Source organism: Humulus lupulus, chromosome X (genome assembly GCF_963169125.1).
Source record: "Humulus lupulus chromosome X, drHumLupu1.1, whole genome shotgun sequence".
Classification (NCBI taxonomy): domain Eukaryota; kingdom Viridiplantae; phylum Streptophyta; class Magnoliopsida; order Rosales; family Cannabaceae; genus Humulus; species Humulus lupulus.
The window spans coordinates 211,877,325-211,895,397 of record NC_084802.1 but is presented as its reverse complement, the minus strand read 5'-3'; the positions used below and the strand labels follow the sequence as shown (position 1 = coordinate 211,895,397).

At 38.4% G+C, this 18,073-nt stretch overlaps 1 protein-coding gene across 4 annotated transcripts; it reads left to right on the top strand.

Moving 5' to 3' along the window:
* Nucleotides 1-396: 396 nt before the first annotated feature.
* Nucleotides 397-7,089, top strand: LOC133803677 (uncharacterized). Of its 4 annotated transcripts, none has more exons than XM_062241793.1 (16): nucleotides 398-686; nucleotides 889-929; nucleotides 1,767-1,860; nucleotides 2,843-3,021; nucleotides 3,172-3,222; nucleotides 3,469-3,525; nucleotides 3,973-4,093; nucleotides 4,543-4,609; nucleotides 4,745-4,786; nucleotides 5,084-5,189; nucleotides 5,310-5,420; nucleotides 5,658-5,729; nucleotides 5,812-5,913; nucleotides 5,998-6,044; nucleotides 6,151-6,178; nucleotides 6,709-7,089. In XM_062241793.1, the coding sequence occupies exons 2-16, from the start codon at nucleotides 912-914 to the stop codon at nucleotides 6,808-6,810; spliced, it is 1,197 nt and encodes a 398-aa protein (XP_062097777.1). In that variant the 5' UTR covers nucleotides 398-686; nucleotides 889-911; the 3' UTR covers nucleotides 6,811-7,089. The 4 variants fall into 4 exon arrangements, with proteins under 4 accessions (XP_062097780.1, XP_062097777.1, XP_062097778.1 ...); XM_062241794.1 differs by lacking the exon at nucleotides 398-686 and adding an exon at nucleotides 698-810; XM_062241795.1 differs by lacking the exon at nucleotides 398-686 and adding an exon at nucleotides 698-815.
* The last annotated feature ends 10,984 nt before the right edge of the window (nucleotides 7,090-18,073 follow it).

Sequence of the window (18,073 nt, the reverse complement as noted above, 5' to 3'; positions counted from 1 at the left end):
AACACATTAGAATTATATCTCAACTTCATCTTGCAACTCATTTTTGTAGCATAAAAAATTCTTAAACCAAAATTGCATCAAATAGATCAGTGCTTTCAACAAAAAATTACAACTTAGTTTAAATATCGAAAACTTACAAAATAAAGCCAAAATCTCTTAAAACACCAAATTAGCATCATCCAAATACAAAAAAAACTTACAACATATATATATATATATATATTTATATAACAATGAACTTATCATACCTACTTGCCAAAATATATAAAATTTAAGGTTTTTTCGTACAAATAAACTAATTTTTTTTTTATAAATGACCAAATACTTATTGATTAAAATAATAAAGTGCACAAGTCATAATATACAAGGTTGAATCTCCAACTAGGTAATCTTATTTTCTATGTGCATATCTGAGAAGAAGACATACACAGAGAAAGACAAATGACAAAGATAGAAAAATTCCTAATAATTCAATCTCATTCGCGAGCCCGAACCGGTATAATCCGAACCCGAACCCGAACCGGGTCTTTCTTTCAAACAATAAACGGTAATAAGTTTTCCCTACTCCGACTTTCAGAAAAGAAAAAAAAAAAAAAAAAAAAGCTTAGCCGGCAAAACCAGACCAGTGGAAGTGGGAAGAAACTCAAACACTTGGACTCTTCGTCGGCGCCTCCTGTTACTGTTAGGTTAGGGTTTCTTCTTCTTCTTCGATCATTTTTGTTATTCTCTGCGTTTGGTTTTTGTTATTTCACTTCTTTATGTTATGTGTCCTGTTCACTAATGGTTGGGAGTTCTAAGAAGTTTGGTTTGGTTTGGTACTGTATGGTATGGTATGTTATTGATTACTTTTTTTTTTAAAGTCGTAATTGATAGACCTTTCGCTTACAGGGTTTATCCTAGACTCAGGAAAAATGGCTCTTCGTTTCGAGGTAAGTTTTTGAATTGGGTTTACATTGTACTCTCTTGTTAATTTTTTTAGTGCCTTTTGGGGTTACTTTAGCTTTGTTCACATTTTGGCTGAACGAGGCATTAATATTTGAAGTAAATGATTGTGTTCATAAGCTTGTAATGTGGATGTGTTGAGATGAAAAAGGCTACTAAGATTACTGATTTTGTGTCCAATTTTGTAATGAGGGGATGGTTTTATTTATGGAAGCAAAAATATGTAAAATAGCTCAAAGTTTGTAAATTGGTCAGTTTTTGTTCTTGTTTGTTGAGCTTATACTTCAACAAATATTAATGGTTGGTGATATAAATATAAATATATATTATTGTTAATATCTCGACAAACAATAATAGGAAAAGAAAGATGGATGAGAATTATGTTTCGTTCTGTTTATAGTGTTCTATGCTCTTCCTAGAATTATTACTACAACTTCTACTACCACTATTTTGATAAATTTGATTGTTTTTAGGTCTTACCTCTTGAGTGGCTAAGATTCAACACTGGTTGTGTGAATAGTTGCTGTACTTGTTCCATTAATTTTTAATCTATAAATTGTGAACTTGATATCTCGACAAACAATAATAGGAAAAGAAAGATGGATGAGAATTATGTTTCGTTCTGTTTATAGTGTTCTATGCTCTTCCTAGAATTATTACTACAACTTCTACTACCACTATTTTGATAAATTTGATTGTTTTTAGGTCTTACCTCTTGAGTGGCTAAGATTCAACACTGGTTGTGTGAATAGTTGCTGTACTTGTTCCATTAATTTTTAATCTATAAATTGTGAACTTGATTGGTTCTGTGTTTCTTATTTTAGATATTAGGGAGGTTTAATCGTGCTCGTGCAGAGAATCTAACACTCCCTCATCATGTGTGTCAGACACCTCTTTTCATGCCCGTGGGAACACAAGGTTAGACTTGAATTATTGTCAACATGGTTGGAAAATTTATATTATGTGATAAAGTTACTTAAATTGTATATGTTTGCAAGGAATTGGTTTTAAAAATACTAAACAAAATTAGTTGTCAATATTTTGTTAGAATTCTTATATATGGATTGACATAATTGAGTGTAGCTCACACCATTGTCACAAGTTAGCCCATTGTGCTAGGATCCACACGTAGACCTATCCCATTTAGAGCTCATTAATCATAGAGCATTGTGTGTATGTATAACACTTCTGTGAAGCCTATTAAATGGAAGTTGGCTGCCGCGGGTTAAAAATATAGAGAGGGTTAATAGTGTGTGTTTGTGGGTAGTCTCCATGCACCCCTCTAGTTCTTCCTCTTGTCATTTTGTTTCTCTTTGCAGATTACTAACAGCCTATATCATCTCCTATATTCATGTTACAAGAGGTTTGTTTGTAATTTAAACTCTATTTGATATACCTCAATATTCTATGAGAAATATTTGCAATGGTGTTGATGTTGATAAGTGTTATTGTTAATAATTGTGTATGTTATTGTGCTCATCATTACATTAAATCTAACATGTTTATGTTAGCCTCCCCAAGACCTTCAACCCTTTTGTACTAAGAAGCTATGTTGGACTTCTAAGGAGAGGAAAAAAAAGATCTTATTTAGTTTAATGTAATTGATATGACATAAATAGCCCTTGAGACATCAATTTTTATTCATCTTCAAAAAGCAAAGGCTGTATACTTTGGGTAGCCACATTTATTTTTGCAGGGTTTATCACATGTGTACTGTGTACATTCTATGAAAAAGTTTCCTCTATGTTATGTCAATGTGAATGTTCACTTTGTTGTATTTTGTATTCCATGGCAACTACAACATTGTATTGTTTCTATAAACCTGTTCACATGCTCGTATGCTAACTTTACTCATCCACTTTTGTTGCATTTGACATTTCGACAAATGTTTTCCTTACAGGGACTATAAAAGGTTTGGCAACTAATCAGCTTGAGGACATTGGTTGCCAGATAATACTAGGGAATACATATCATTTGGCACTTCGCCCTACTTCTGAGCTCCTTGATGAACTGGGAGGTCTGCACAAATTTATGAACTGGCCGAGAGCATTGCTTACTGATTCTGGTGGCTTTCAGATGGTTATCCTCCGATATCTGATGCATCTTTTGTTGTTATGTTGCAGCTTTAAATCATTGTCTTTTCTAGAAGACTAGTTTACTTTCTTATCACTCGTTGAATTTCTAAAAGTACTCAGTTAATGCTTCAAGACTATGTGTTGTTATCTCCAGGTATCATTATTGCATTTAGCTGACATCACCGAGAAGGGTGTAACATTTCAGGTACATTTTATTTAAAATAAAAAAGTTATTGATGTATTTTAATTTCCGAGAAGTGGTCTCCAAAATTCTTCCTATGAAGAATAATTATATATATATATATATAAAAACTTGTATGATGCTAGCTACCAAAATTTACCTATCTATTTTGTTACTGCAATGTTCTATAAACGTTTTCTCCTCTTTAACACACCCACTTCTTTTATGAAGAAGAGAGTTTTCGCGTTGCTAACAATTTTCTTATTGCAGTCCCCAGTTGATGGAAAGCCAATGCTTCTAACACCAGAGGAATCAATTCAAATTCAAGTAAAGAAGCCAACTTATTTGTGTTTTGATAATCTGGGCCTGTTATTTATTCTAAAAGTATTGTAAGTTGTTGTATTGAAAGTGTTTGACTACAAATGGAAATTTGTATATAAAAGAGGAAAGGTTGGGTTGATTTTGTAATATGACCTACAGAGGTATTTGGAAAACACAAGTTGTAAATCATAATAACTCTTTAGCTTAGAGGGTGTTCTTTCATTAGAGCTCTCTTAGCATCTTGTCCTTTTCAAAGTTTCTACTAATGCTTTCTAGAAAAAAAAAAATGGAAACTCCAACAGGGGAAAAAATGAACTTTCTGAAATATGCATAATGTAGTTTTGCAATTAAAGTTTGGCTGAAGCTCTAGTCGCTACTGTAGTTGAATCTTGTTCATAACTAATACCTTCTAAAACATCTCGCTGCCTTTACATCTGCCAATTATTTTGGCAGAACAGAATTGGAGCAGATATTATAATGGCTCTTGATGATGTGGTCAAAACTACCATTACTGGTCCAAGAATTGAGGAGGCAATGTATCGCACTCTTCGATGGATAGACAGATGTATAGCCGGTAAGTGTCAGACATAAATGCTGTTTCTAGCCGGTTTAGTTGTAATACACAAAATATTGAAATATAAAATATTGGTGCCTAATCAATTTAAGAATTTAATGAGCTGAATCCAATGGACCTTGTTCTTCTGATTCCTGAATATTCTGCATTGACTTGCTGTTGCATGCTGAGTTGAGTTGAGCTGTTATAATTTTTTTTTGGAAGTATATTGTAATGATCGTGCTAGGAAACTCTGTAAATCAGTGCCTCGTGTTACATGTCAGGTGTTTAACAAAAAAAAAATGTTTTCTTCTTCCTTAAACTACCACTCATCCATAAAAGATAATTGTTTCCACTTGCAACTTTATGCTTTGGTACTTATTTTTGTTAGTGATTCGTTATTGTCTTATGTCTATTGCTTTAAGTTACCTACTAAGTGTCATTTTTTTTGCATTGCTTGTTGTAATCAGCTCACAAGAGACCAAAGGAGCAGAACTTATTTGGAATTGTGCAAGGAGGGTTGGATCCTGTTCTTAGGTGAATTTTAATAAATATTCTAACCTGCATTGATGATTTGTTGATTTTTCTCTACAATTTTCTACTAACATTTTCTATTTTGCAAACTACTGTCTACTGCAATGACTCATTTAAGATGATGCTTATTTCAATCAGGGATATATGTGTAAGAGGCTTGGTGGATCGAAATTTACCTGGGTATGTTCATGTTACTTTTGGAAGTGTACAGATTAAGGTTTAAAAATTCAATTTATGGCTAGTACTTCAATTCTATATCTTATGGCTAGTACTTTAATTCTATATCTTATGGCTAGTACGTTGAAATATGTAATTTTCACCTAAATTAAGTTAATGCTTCCTACAGTAGAAGCAACAAAAACAACAGTTTTCGTTGTATGCTCTAATTTCAATAATGATTCATCCACACCCATAAGCAACTAAAGTTAACTGTCTTTAAGCTTTTTAAGACTGATGTTAAAGGTATTTCTGTGACAGCTATGCCATTGGTGGTCTTGCAGGTGGTGAAGATAAAGATTCATTTTGGCGCGTTGTTGCTCAGTGTACTGCTGCATTGCCTGAGGATAAACCAAGATATGTTATGGTGCTGTCTACTTATCTTTCCTGTCATTTAGTCTATTTCTTTGTTCTATTTCACTCTATGCTTGCTCCTTTTTCCATATCCTGATGCCATGAAGTTTTCTTCCCCAAATTTCAATTTCAGGGTGTTGGTTATCCACTGGATATTGTAGTTTGCAGTGCCTTAGGTGCTGATATGTATGACTGTGTTTATCCAACCCGTACTGCTCGCTTTGGCACAGCTCTTATACCAGAGGTAATAGCTTCTTACTGACATAAAAAAACTATATTTTCTCCATTATGTCATATGGTGTATCTTGTCCTTTGAGAGGCATCTTTGATCAGCATATTAATTTGCGCCTTTTGTGTTTATGCCTAATTTAGCCTTTATTTGGTGCTAGGAATATTTGCATGGATGGATGAATAATTTAATCCTAGCTAAATTTCCCTCTTTTTTGAGACTCTGATTCATATTTACAATTACTTCATGCAGGGAGTTCTGAAACTAAAAAACAAAGTGGTGGCTGATGATACTCGGCCCATCGACCCTACATGTGATTGTATGGTATGCATGTGAGAGACAGAATCAGATTAGTTATAAATTAATTTTACATTATTAATATTTTTTTATTGATATTTCACCGTAGGTCTGCAAAAATTATAGTAGAGCATACATTCATTGCCTTGTGACAGTAGATGCCATGGGATCTCAACTTGTCTCATATCATAATCTGTATTACATGATGAAGGTATTGATACAAAATTTCTCAGTTCAAACTCTCTAGTAATTGTTTTTTGCTGAATTTTTCATTTGTTTTTTGGTGCAATTGCAGCTTAGCAGAGATTTACACTCCTCAATAGTTCAAGGAAATTTTCCCGAGTAAGTGACTCTTTCGAATAATCATTTAAGTTTTGTTAAATTCTTATGTTCTACCTTACTATTTGTATGGTTGTATGGTGACACTTTTTTGTTAATCTTTTTATAGGTTTGTTTGCAAGTTTCTGCAGAGAATGGTAAGTTTTGTTTTGAAGCTGACCCCTGACCAACACTTTGTCTCCGCTTTTATTTTCTCTTTTCTTTTTTAATTTGTCTTCTTGTGCGTATGGATTTTTCTGTGCTGGTGGAAAAGTACAAATACGATACTACTGGTTTATGCAGCATAGGAAACTGACCTATTATTCCTTAGTTAATGGTGTACCCAACTTTAAGCCTCCACAGGTAGTCATATTCTGGTTGCAAAAGAAGTACAAATCAAAATAGCTTACAAAAGCTAAAAAAAACTTATAATTATGTATGGCTGCTCTCCAGTCAGAAATTATTTGTATAGAAAGTACTTTAGATATCCCTTAAGTGATTGGGTGGGTAAGGTATTTGCTCTTTGAACCTTGAACCCAGTTGTAGGAATGTGGAACTAAGGGCTAACTGTTTCTTAATAAAAAGAAATGTGTAAAATGTATTTAAATGCTGGTTCCTTTCTTTCATGTGATTTACAATGCAAATTTTGTTTTTAGCACTGAAACTTTCTTGTTCTTGTGCTTTGTAGTTCCCCAAGGGTGATGTTCCTGAATGGGTCTGCAATGCCATGGAGGTAGCTGGGATTGATATCTCATCATGCTGTGCACCCTTTGTTTCATCCCATAAATAGAAAGTATGAAAGTTACACCAACAAAAGGAAAAAAAAATATTCACCAAATAGGCTTTTAAACACAGTTTTACAAGGAGTTTTTAGTTTAACAAATATAGACTAAGGCAGCATAAATTTTGGTAGTGTAGTCCTTATGCACTGCTTGAGTTGGAGAGTATCAACTTAAATTTATTCCTCCCATTTTGGTTTCTTCTCATTTGTTTGATTGAGACATTATTTATAACCAAAAGAAAACATTTTATGCTTATGAGTAAAAGAATGAACTTTACGTTATTGTCATCATAGTATGTAACTTTTGATCTTTTTTTTCATTATCAATATCTTGTCAAAGGCCATAATTACAGGTACAGCTGTTCTTTTATATGTGTTTTTTTAATGCCATAACTACAGCTGTTGTTGTTTTGCAAACTTTATTGATCTTTTCTTCTCAGACTTGATTTGAGTCGAATCATTTGACACAGAGATAGACAGAACGGTGGATTTGTATAGAAAGATTTAGACAGGAAGACAATCCTTCGTTGATTCTCATGTAAGATATTTTAGGTAGCTGTTGTGAATATCTTGTACCACGTGGCTTGTTGGCACAAGTGGTTTTTCATCTCTTGTTGTGAAATTTTTTCAAGTATGGGCAAATATGATGGAAACTTTCATTACAATTTTTAAATTGAACTAGGCCATCTTTAACATTTTGGCACTAAATCTAATGCAAATATATAAGAATTTAATATTGTAGAGTTCATGTATTTATGTTATATACATTAGTGTGTAGAGTCGGGTTTCACTTTTAATTTAGGGTATACTTAAGAATGTAATACTGTAATAATTATTTATAAGAATTTGTGGTGTCTAACACTATATAGATACCCCATAACAATCTTTTTTTTTTAACAAGTGTTGGTCTAAAATGAACATATTTTTCTTCTTCTTCTTCTTATCCTTCTTATATTACCTTTAAATATATTCTACTTTCAAAATTAATCTTTAACAGACTTTCAATATGTTTATTTTTACACCCTTTGTTACTAATTAGTTTTGAAAAGTGTCATTTTCAACTTTTTGCATTGCTGACAAGAAATCGCCATTCCATCATTTTTAAACTTAATATTTCATAATTTGTCGTTATTTTCTTATAAGAAAATCTGAGCTTTAAGTAGGGATGACAATGGATAGGGTATGGGTAAGGTATGCATATTTCACGACCCAGCCTTTTAAAAAAAAGTTCTACTCATACCCTATCCTATTACCTTATATTTTTTGGTGGGTAGGGTACGGGTATTTTCTTAACCGATATAGGGTACCCATGAGTAATCCTACCCTAATAAAATTTAAAATTAAAAAAAATCAATATATTATACTTATAAAATTAAATGAAATATAAGATGATATATTAAGTATTAAAAATAGCAAATACTAATAAGTCATTGTTTATACTTATAAAATTAATAAAAATATAATATAATGTGATATAGATTGTAAAAGTTAATATGATATATTATCTTTATTTATACTTGTAAAGTTAATTAAAATGTATTATAATGTGTAAAAGATCAAAAATATTAATAGGAAAAATTACACCTAGCACTGCAAATTTAAAAAAAATTGAAAAATATCGAATTTTACAAAAATTACAAAAATATGGATAAGAGTTTGTTACGATTCTGTAATCGCCTGTTACAATTTTCTAGCTAATCTGTAAATGTTGTTTACAAAATTGTAACATATAGTTACAAATATGTAAATTTTAATTACAAATTTGTAAACTTTGTTTAGAAAAAACATAAAAAACTCCGTATTTACAATTATGTCACTCCGTATTTACAATTATGTCACTCCGTATTTTAGTAATTTTTTACAGATTCCGTATTTTTAGTATTTTTTTTAAAACCTTGGGTATTTTTGTGAATTTCCCATACTAATATGATACATTACATTTAGAATATGTACATAGTATATATTAATTGACTTTATAAATTTAGATCATTAAGTATTTAATTTTTAGTGTATAAATTATAATTACAAATTTAAGTCAGTTATTTATAATATATTGTATGAGATGTATTTATATTTATAAGATATACCGATATTTCTACATATCTTTTAATTTATCTTATTTTTAAAAAATTAAATTAAAATTTAAATATATTTATATAAATTTACATATATACATGCAAATAACTATAAATAAATATACACATATAATAGGATAGGGTCGGGTAGGGTAATAGGATTGGGTACACCTATACCCATACCCTATCCTATACCCACATCGGGTACATGTTTTTGTACCCTCACCCTACCCTAAACCCTAATTTATCGGGTAATACCCTACCCATCAAGGTAGGGTACCCATGGGTTAACGTGTTTTCGGGTAAAATTGTTGTTGACCCTGATTTTGGTCAACTGACACGGAGTCAAAAATGCTTGATGTAGACAGATATGTTGAAATGAGAATAATGACAAAAACAGTAAAGCACACAAGAATTTATAGTGGTTTGGCCCCAGAATCTGGTAATAACATACGTCCACTTGAGCTGTTATTGATATAATATTTCAAAGGAGTGATCAAAGAACTAGGGTTCAATGAGTTTCACCAACCTCTGAAGAACAAAACAATATATCGAATGTGATAGCTCTAGCTCACTTGTAAATCTTTAATCTCCAGTAATTAGAAAGCCAAAAAGTCCCTTCCTTGAGCCATTTTTTCACTATTTATAGGCTCAAGGAAGATTACATTAATTAGTTACAGATATTCTTTCCTAAATAATCGGATACTCAGGAAATCATGGGAGATAATTTCGGATATGATCATAACTACATAAGATTTTCTCCAAATATGACGAGTATACGACCAAGCTGGTCGTATATAACGATTGAGCGTTGCGCCGTGGAAATCTTTCTGGTCGATGGTCGAACAAGACTTCTGCCAGATGTCAGCCACGTGTACCAAATGTCTACCATGTCATCCATGCATGTTTTTTGGATAACATTTGCCCCCCAAGTTTGTTTAATGCGACCAGCAATAAAGAAACTTTAGGGAAACAACCGTTCATATGCCCCACGAAATCTGTCAGAGTCTTCGTGCGTTTTTGAAAACCGTGCCATAATTATGTCTAATCAAGCCTTTTCGGTTTTCAAGAAACCAATGTGACGGCTCATACACTTCCCTACGTTTTGAAAATGGGAAAGTCATGATTGCTACTTTTTGCTATACTTCAGCCTCTATAAGTAACCTTTTTATATCTCTTATAATCCTTTACTCACCATTTCAATCAAGAACTTTCCTCTGGAGCCCAGAATTTCGAAACAATTCAGACGTCCTGCCGAAGACCTTTTCGACTCGAAATTTTTATTTTTCTGAATCTCCAACCTTTGCCCAGGTAATCTCTCAGTCTTTCAAACTTTTCGTGATGCCATGCATGTAGTTACTATGCTCTGTGATTTCCTGCATTCTTGAGTAGAAATTTATGAGGATTTTGTATAAGCCATCTGATGCTTGTTAAGAAAGTGTATTTCTTCTTTATATAAGTTAGGAGCTAGTTCAATAGTAAGGATCATAGGCTTAGGGCGTAAGATCGACGTAAAAATTCGATCTTTAAGCTAGTTGAAAAAACTGGGTTTTTTCCCGCCCTTTAGGAGTTGAAAAAGTTTATTTTCAGAAAACATTTTATTTCCTTTTTCATCCATTTTTCAAACTGCTAGCACCAAACTTAGGGTATGGGTAGGATGCTGGTGGTCAATAGACGCGAGCAACGTTATCCCAATCCCCCACATAACTGCCCAAGCTATGTGTCTTATCTCCTCCTTTGTCTGTTTGTAGTTCATATGCAAGACCCTTGGGGAGGAGAAAGACCCATCGAAGACGACCTCCTAGCTCAGCTGCTTGAAGACGAAGAAAACCCCTCTACTCTGATACCAGATATCCCTTTCTCTCGCCCTAGCTCAAATACTTCTCTAGTTCCAACCCAAAGAATGGCTCGTACAAAAACCAAAGCTCAAAAAAGGAGAATCCCTAACTCCTCATGCCAGCCTACTACTGATGCCCCATCGACCAGTGGTCGAGGCGAAAACGTTCCTGATGCAAACGTTCCTGACACCAATGTACAAAGGCATGCCCATCCTCGACACACTGCTCAGCCGGATGTCGAGTGGCCTGTTGTTCCCCAGAGTAGAGTGACGATCAGGATGATCGCCAACTACTTAAATAAGTATAAACTGACAGGGGTGACCCTGGTTAAAACTTCCCTCGACCAGAGGGCCAACCTGCCAGGCGGGGCCTACAGCGCCTGGTCGCGGTTTCACATTGAGGCAGGTGCCACTTTGCCTCTTCACTCATTCTTTCAAGGGGTGGCAAATTATTTTGGAGTTGCCCCCTTTCAAATTACCCCAAATGGATATAGAATGCTGGCCACACTCTATATCCTTTACAAACTCAAAAAATGGCCAGAGCCCACTCCCCACGAGGTCAACTTCCTTTTTGACCTTAAGTCCAACCCTAACCAAGAAGGCACAGGGTTTTTCCATTTTTGCCATCAAGAAACCGGGTGCACTTTCCTGACCGAGACTACTCACATCTCTAATGTGGGGAGGTATCATCAAGAATACTTTCTTACACCTGACTTAGTCGCAGACAACTTGGCCTTCACTCGAGGAGGTAAAAATTCTTATGTCACTAGCTTCTTCGCTTAGTGTTTTTCTGCCACAATGTTTTGAAATTTCATTGTGTTCTAGGCCCATGGTTACGTCTGATCCCAACTCCAGGGATGGAGTCAAGGGCGGCACTCTTAGCCAGCATGCTGAATGCTGAGAAGAGTGTCAAAAGTTTAGTTACTGAGGCTAACCTTAGGTTGGCCGGCCTCTGGAATCCCCAACCAGCGACGAGCGAACCTTCGGCGGAAAACGCCCAAGCCGAAGTGGAACCCGAGCAGCAACCCCAAGCGTCTCCTCCGCGGAGGAGACCAACTGGGGTTACGATCAGGGAACCTGCCATCCCTCACCGAACAGAGAAACCCTTGGCCCCTGAGGGCAAAGGAAAACAAAAGGCTGCTGAGCCTACCGAACTTTCTGACGACTCGTCGGATGAAAACGATATAATAATCTCGCTTTTAAATCATTTGCCAATTCCCTCTCATCTATTTGATGGGGATGGCAACTTTAAGAATGCTCCCTCCTTAAATTCAGATTTCTTCCAGGCAGCAGGTAGTTCAGTTAATAATGTTACGACCAGTAGTTGTAGCGCGGGTACTTTACTTGTAATTCTTTTGCTTTCATTCTTTTACCCTGCGTGATCATTTAGTCTTATTGCTTGCGTTGCTTCCTTTTGTGCAGGTATGGACTCCAAGGACGTCTTTGAGCACTACCAGGCTGCTGCTGCTTCTTCTGCTCAAAAGAAAGATAGCAAGAGGGCCTGAGGGGAAAGTAGCAAGACCCCCTCGAAGAAGGCTCGAACAGACGATGTTCCAACCACTGCCCCCTCCAAGGAGAACTCACCACCTCCACCTTCCTCCGATCAAGTGACTCCCACTCCTGCTGATCCACAACCTTCTTACAAGGCTCCCCACAAAGAGGCATTGGACACTCGGCCTGAAGGCTCCCTGCCCAGCCTCGTGGTCAGCTCAGCCAGGGAGAGGATATACAAGCTCTCCAAGCACAAACGCAGCCATTACTGAAACTGCCTCCATGGAGGCTGATCAGGTCGTCAACAGAGGGCTGAATGAGATAGTTAGCGTAAGTTTTCTCCTGTTACTTTATCATTTATTTCTGATTTCTTGTCCTTACTTAATCTTATTTTCTGTCTTCAGGGCTGCTAACTTTAACTGCTGGCTGGCACCATGTTGGGGCGTTGGTTTCTCGGGGAAAGAACTTTGACTCCAGGCTTGCCGAGACTAAGCAAGCACTCGAGGCTGCCAACAATGAGCTGCTCGAGGAGAATAAGGAGTTGTCCAAACAGAAAGAACAACTGTGTGAGGACAAAGCTAATCTGACCCAGGACCTGCTGGAAATTCGGGAGACCTTGAGGAAAGCCATTGAGACCAAGGAGAAGTTCAAGGAAAGCGCCAAGCTCAATCATCAAGAATGTGTTTAGCTTGAGCTTGTTCTGATCGCCAGCAGGCAGGAGGCGGAGGAGCTTGGAAAACGAGTGCAGGAGCTCAAGGAGGCTGGGGCCAAGAATTTGAAGAAGTACAAGGAGGCCACTCACCTCTGCTTCTATGAATTTTGGAAGCATAACCGGGAGGCTAACTTCGACTACTTGTCCGAACGTTTGAAGAGGACTCTGATGGCGCAGTGCGCCATCCGGCTGGAAGAAGAAGAAAAGGCCAAAGTGCCTGCCTCCCGAGCAGGGGGGATTGATGGTGCTAATGCTGAAGCTGGTCCTTCGGCCGACCAAGGCACTCCTCCCAACCCCCAGGATCCTCCAGCTCCTTAAGAATTTTTCTGTTTTTATTTCGTTTTCTCGACCCACGGGTCGTATTGTAAAGACAATTTGTTTTTGTTGCTGCAGGGGAAACTTTTTACTTTTAATTAAACAATTACATCCGAGCAGTACTGCTCGCAGTGTAAAAGAATGCCTTTTGATATTATAATATTTCTGTCTATTATAACATCTGTTCGCATGACCGAACTTAGCATAGTACTTTGGCTTGATTTAACAAAATATAAATTTTGAAAAATACTCTAAGTACCGTAGCATGCTTTCACTCATTTTGTTCATGTGTTTACATACCTCTTGGTATGCTTTGCTATCGATGTACATTATATGCCCCCCAAGTGATCGAGGAGCTTTAGGTCCTTGGTCACTTGCCTTGACCATGACCTGTTCGAACATTGCCGCTCGGAATAACTTGTAAAATATAGAATACATCAAAACAACACACGTAGTGAACAAATACTTGTAAATAAAATTTACAAAGGTTGGCAAGAATGACTGGCTGCGCACATTCCCTTATAATTCTCATATTAAAATGGACTAAACATGTCTTTACGAGTGATCTTAAAAAGATCTTACATTTATAAGCGATTAGCCATATAACATGGCTAACCCTTTTTCAGAACTTGTAAAAAGTAAAAATTAATACAAGCCAGTCCTTTAAAAATGACTGTTTATTGATAATACTTGCGCAGGTGTTCTCCATTCCAATAGCGAGGAACGAGATCTCCATTTAAGCGTGCAAGCTTGTAGGTGCCTGGATGAAGGACTTCTTCAATCTGGTAAGGTCCTTCCCAGTTTGGTCCGAGTACTCCAGCAGTTGGGTCACGAGTGTTTAAGAAAAATCGTCGAAGTACTAGGTCTCCAACGTTGAACTTTTTTTCTTTCACTTTTGAGTTAAAATACCGGGCAACTTTTTGCTGGTACGCAGCTACTCGGAGTTGGGCTTTTTCCCGTTTCTCTTCAAGTTAGTCTAGGGACTCCATCATCAGTTGGCTATTCTAGTCCTGGTCGTATGTAATTCGTCGATGTGAGGGCGGATCTAACTCGACGGGCAACATAGCTTCATACCCGTACGCTTAGGAGAATGGGGTATGACCTGTCGCTGTTCGATGAGAAGTTCTATACGACCAGAGTACTTCAGGCAGCTGTTCTGGCAATGCTCCTTTAGCGTCTTCGAGTCTTTTCTTCAGGGTGTCTTTAGGTGTTTTGTTCACTGCTTCAACTTGCCCATTTGCTTGTGGATGCGCGACTCAAGAAAAGCTTTTGATGATTCCATGCCTTTCGCAGAAGTCTGTGAATAAGTCACTGTTAAACTGGGTGCCGTTGTCTGAGACAATTTTTCGAGGCAAACCATACCGGCAAACAATGTTCTTGATGACAAAGTCAAGAACTTTCTTGGTCGTTATGGTAGTGAGCGGCTCAGCTTCGACCCATTTGGTGAAGTAGTCGACTGCTACGACTGCATATTTTACTCCACCCTTCCCTGTTGGCAGGGATCCAATCAAGTCTATATCCCATACTGCGAAAGGCCAAGGACTCTGTTTCTGCTTTAACTCGTTGGGAGCTGCACGTGGGATCTTGGAAAACCTCTGACACTTATCGCATTTTTGCACAAACTCCATTGAGTCCTCATTCATAATCAGCCAGAAATAACCCTGCCTCAGAATCTTTTTTGAAAAGCTCTGCCCCCCAGCGTGGTCCCCACAGAAGCCTTCATGTACTTCCTTCATTAGTTCTTTAGCCTTTTCCGGTGTAATGCATCTGAGCAGTGGCATGGAATATCCTCTTCGGTAAAGGACACCATCGACCAGTATATACCTAGCAGCCTGTCTTTGAAGGGTTCTGGCTTTGTTTCTATCTGCTGGTAGTACACCATTTGTGAGATACTCCAAGTATGGTGCCATCCATGTATCCTCCATCCGGATTTCCATATTAATTTCGTCTGCTCGTATGCTCGGCTCGCATAATCTCTCTACTGGCACTATATTCAAAGTGTCAGCGTCTTTCGCGCTTATGAGTTTGACTAAGGCATCTGCGTTTGAATTCTGATCTCGGGGAATTTGCTGGAGGGTATACTTTTCAAATTGCGCCAACATATCTCTAGTTTTGTTTAAGTAGGCCACCATTTTGAGGCCCCGTGCTTGATACTCCCCTAAGACTTGATTCACTACCAGCTGTGAATCACTGTAGATATCAAGCACTTTTATATTCATGTCTTTGGCTAACCTTAGTCCTGCGAGGTGTGCTTCATATTCGGCCTCATTATTCGATGCGGTGAAATCGAACTTAATAGTGCAGTGAAATCGATGCCCTTCTAGCGTTATCAATATCACTCCTGCTCCTGCGTGAGATTCGTTGGACGATCCGTCCGTGAATAACCTCCACGAAGGAGCTTTGACTTGTGGCTCGGCGCACTAGGCTCTTCGCACTGCTCGTCGTCTGGGAGCTCAGTGAATTCAGCGATAAGGTCAGCCAAGACTTGTCCTTTTACTACTGCTCGCGGTGAATATGTGATATCGAACTGCCCGAGTTCGACTGCCCATTTCAATAAGCGCCCAGCCGCCTCTGGCTTTTGCAGAACTTTCCGAAGGGCTTTTGCAGACTGTGATGGGATGGGCTTGGAAGTAAGGACGTAACTTCCTTGAGGCCAAAATCAAGCAATAGGCTAACCTTTCGATTGGAGGATACCTCAATTCAGCTCCGATTAACCTCTTGCTTACATAGTAAACCGCCTTTTGTACGCCTTCTTCCTCTCGCACTAGCACCGTACTGGCAGCGAATTCGGTGATCTCCAGGTAAATGAACAAAGTTTCTCTGTCCATGGGTTTTGATAAAACAGGAGGCTGTGCCATGTGGGCCTTTAAGGCCTGGAAAGCCTGCTCGCAGTCTTCTGTCCATTCAAATTTCTTGTTGCCTCTAAGTAAATTGAAGAAAGGGACGCATTTATCCGTTGACTTGGAAATGAATCTACTTAGCGCGGCAATTCTTCCAGTTAAACTTTGCACATCCTTGATTTTCATTGGCGATTTCATGTCGATCAGGGCTTTTATCTTGTTAGGGTTGGCCTCGATTCCTCTCGAATTAACAATAAACCCCAAAAATTTCCCTGATCCTACTCCGAAGGAACATTTGAGAGGATTTAACTTCATCTGATATTTGTTCAGAACGTTGAAACACTCTTGTAAATCCTTCACATGTCCTTCTGCTTTTTTTGACTTTACCAGCATGTCGTCCACGTACACCTCCATGTTTACTCCGATCAACTCCTTAAACATGTGGTTGACCAGTCGCTGGTAAGTCGCACCAGCGTTTTTCAGTCCGAAGGGCATTACTTTATAACAGTATAACCCTGTATCGGTCCGAAAGCTAGTGTGATCCTCGTCAGGGGGATGCATACTGATCTGATTGTACCCTGAGTATGCATCCATGAAGGAGAGGATCTCATGTCCTGCAGTTGCATCGACCAACTAGTCGATCCTTGGGAGTGGGAAGCAATCCTTTGGGCAGGCTTTATTGAGGTCTGTGAAATCCACACAGGTTCACCATTTGCCGTTAGGCTTGGGAACCAGTACCGGATTAGAGACCCACGATGGATAAAATGCCACCCTGATGAACCCATTCTCCTCCAGTCTCTCGACTTCCTCTTTTAAGGCTTTCGATCTATCCTTATCGAGCAGCCTTCTTTTCTGTTGCACGGGTAGAAAACTCTTGTCAACGTTGAGGTCATGGCTGATAACTGCAGGATCTATCCAGCCATGTCTTTGTGTGACCAGGCAAAAACTTCCTGGTTTTTTCTCAAAAATTCCACTAGTGCATACTTCGTTATTGCTTCTAAGTTTTTCCCGACCTTCACCACTCTGGTTGAGTCTATTTCGTCAAGTTGGACCTCTTCCAGGTCCTCGACGGGTCCAACATCTTCCTCAAAATCCCCAAAGTGAGGATCTAAGTCCCTATCCTCACTTTGGGAAACACCCTATTTGGTGACTCCATCACCGGATTGGGCTTGTGTATCAATTGCCATCTGTAACCTATCTGGGGGAGTGCTTTTCGACGTTCCCTTCTTCGCCTTTGTAACTGAGGCGTTGTAGCACTCCCTTGCTTCTCTCTGATTTCCCAACACGCGTCCTACCCCTGCATCTGTCGGGAATTTCATGGCCAAGTGCCATACTGAGGTGACGGCCTAAAGATCAACCAGTATGGGCCTTCCAATAACAGCATTGTACGCCGAAGGACAATCGACTATTATAAAAGTGGCGAGTAATGTCCTGGTAGCAGGCGCTGTACCTGCTGTGACTGGAAGTCTGATTGACCCTGCTGAGGCGAGTCCCTCGCCAGAGAAGCCATAAATTGTTTGGTTACAGGGCTCCAAGTCCTTGACGGACAACTTCATACGTTCCAGGGAAGATTTGTACAGGATGTTTACTGAACTTCCTGTATCAACTAGTACTATTTTCACCATCATGTTGGCGATTTGAACGTCCACGACCAACGGATCGGAATGTGGGAACCGGACATGCTGGGTGTCGCTATCAGAGAAGGTTATCTCACCATCCTATGACCGAGCCTTCTTCGATGCCTTGTCCTCCACAGTCATCATCTCGATGTCCTGGTCGTGACGTAGGGTTCGAGCATATCGTTCCCTTGCCTTTCCACTACTTCCTGCGAGGTGTGGGCCTCCGCAGATGGTGAGTAAAGTGCCAGCTACGGGGTTAGGCTACAAAGGTGGCGAGCGTTGGCGTGTGGGCGCATGCTCGTTGCCACTTGGAGCTTCTCGTTGCCACGTGGAGCTTCTCGTTGGGAATTTCCCGAGGCCCGTACATATCTTCTCAAGTGTCC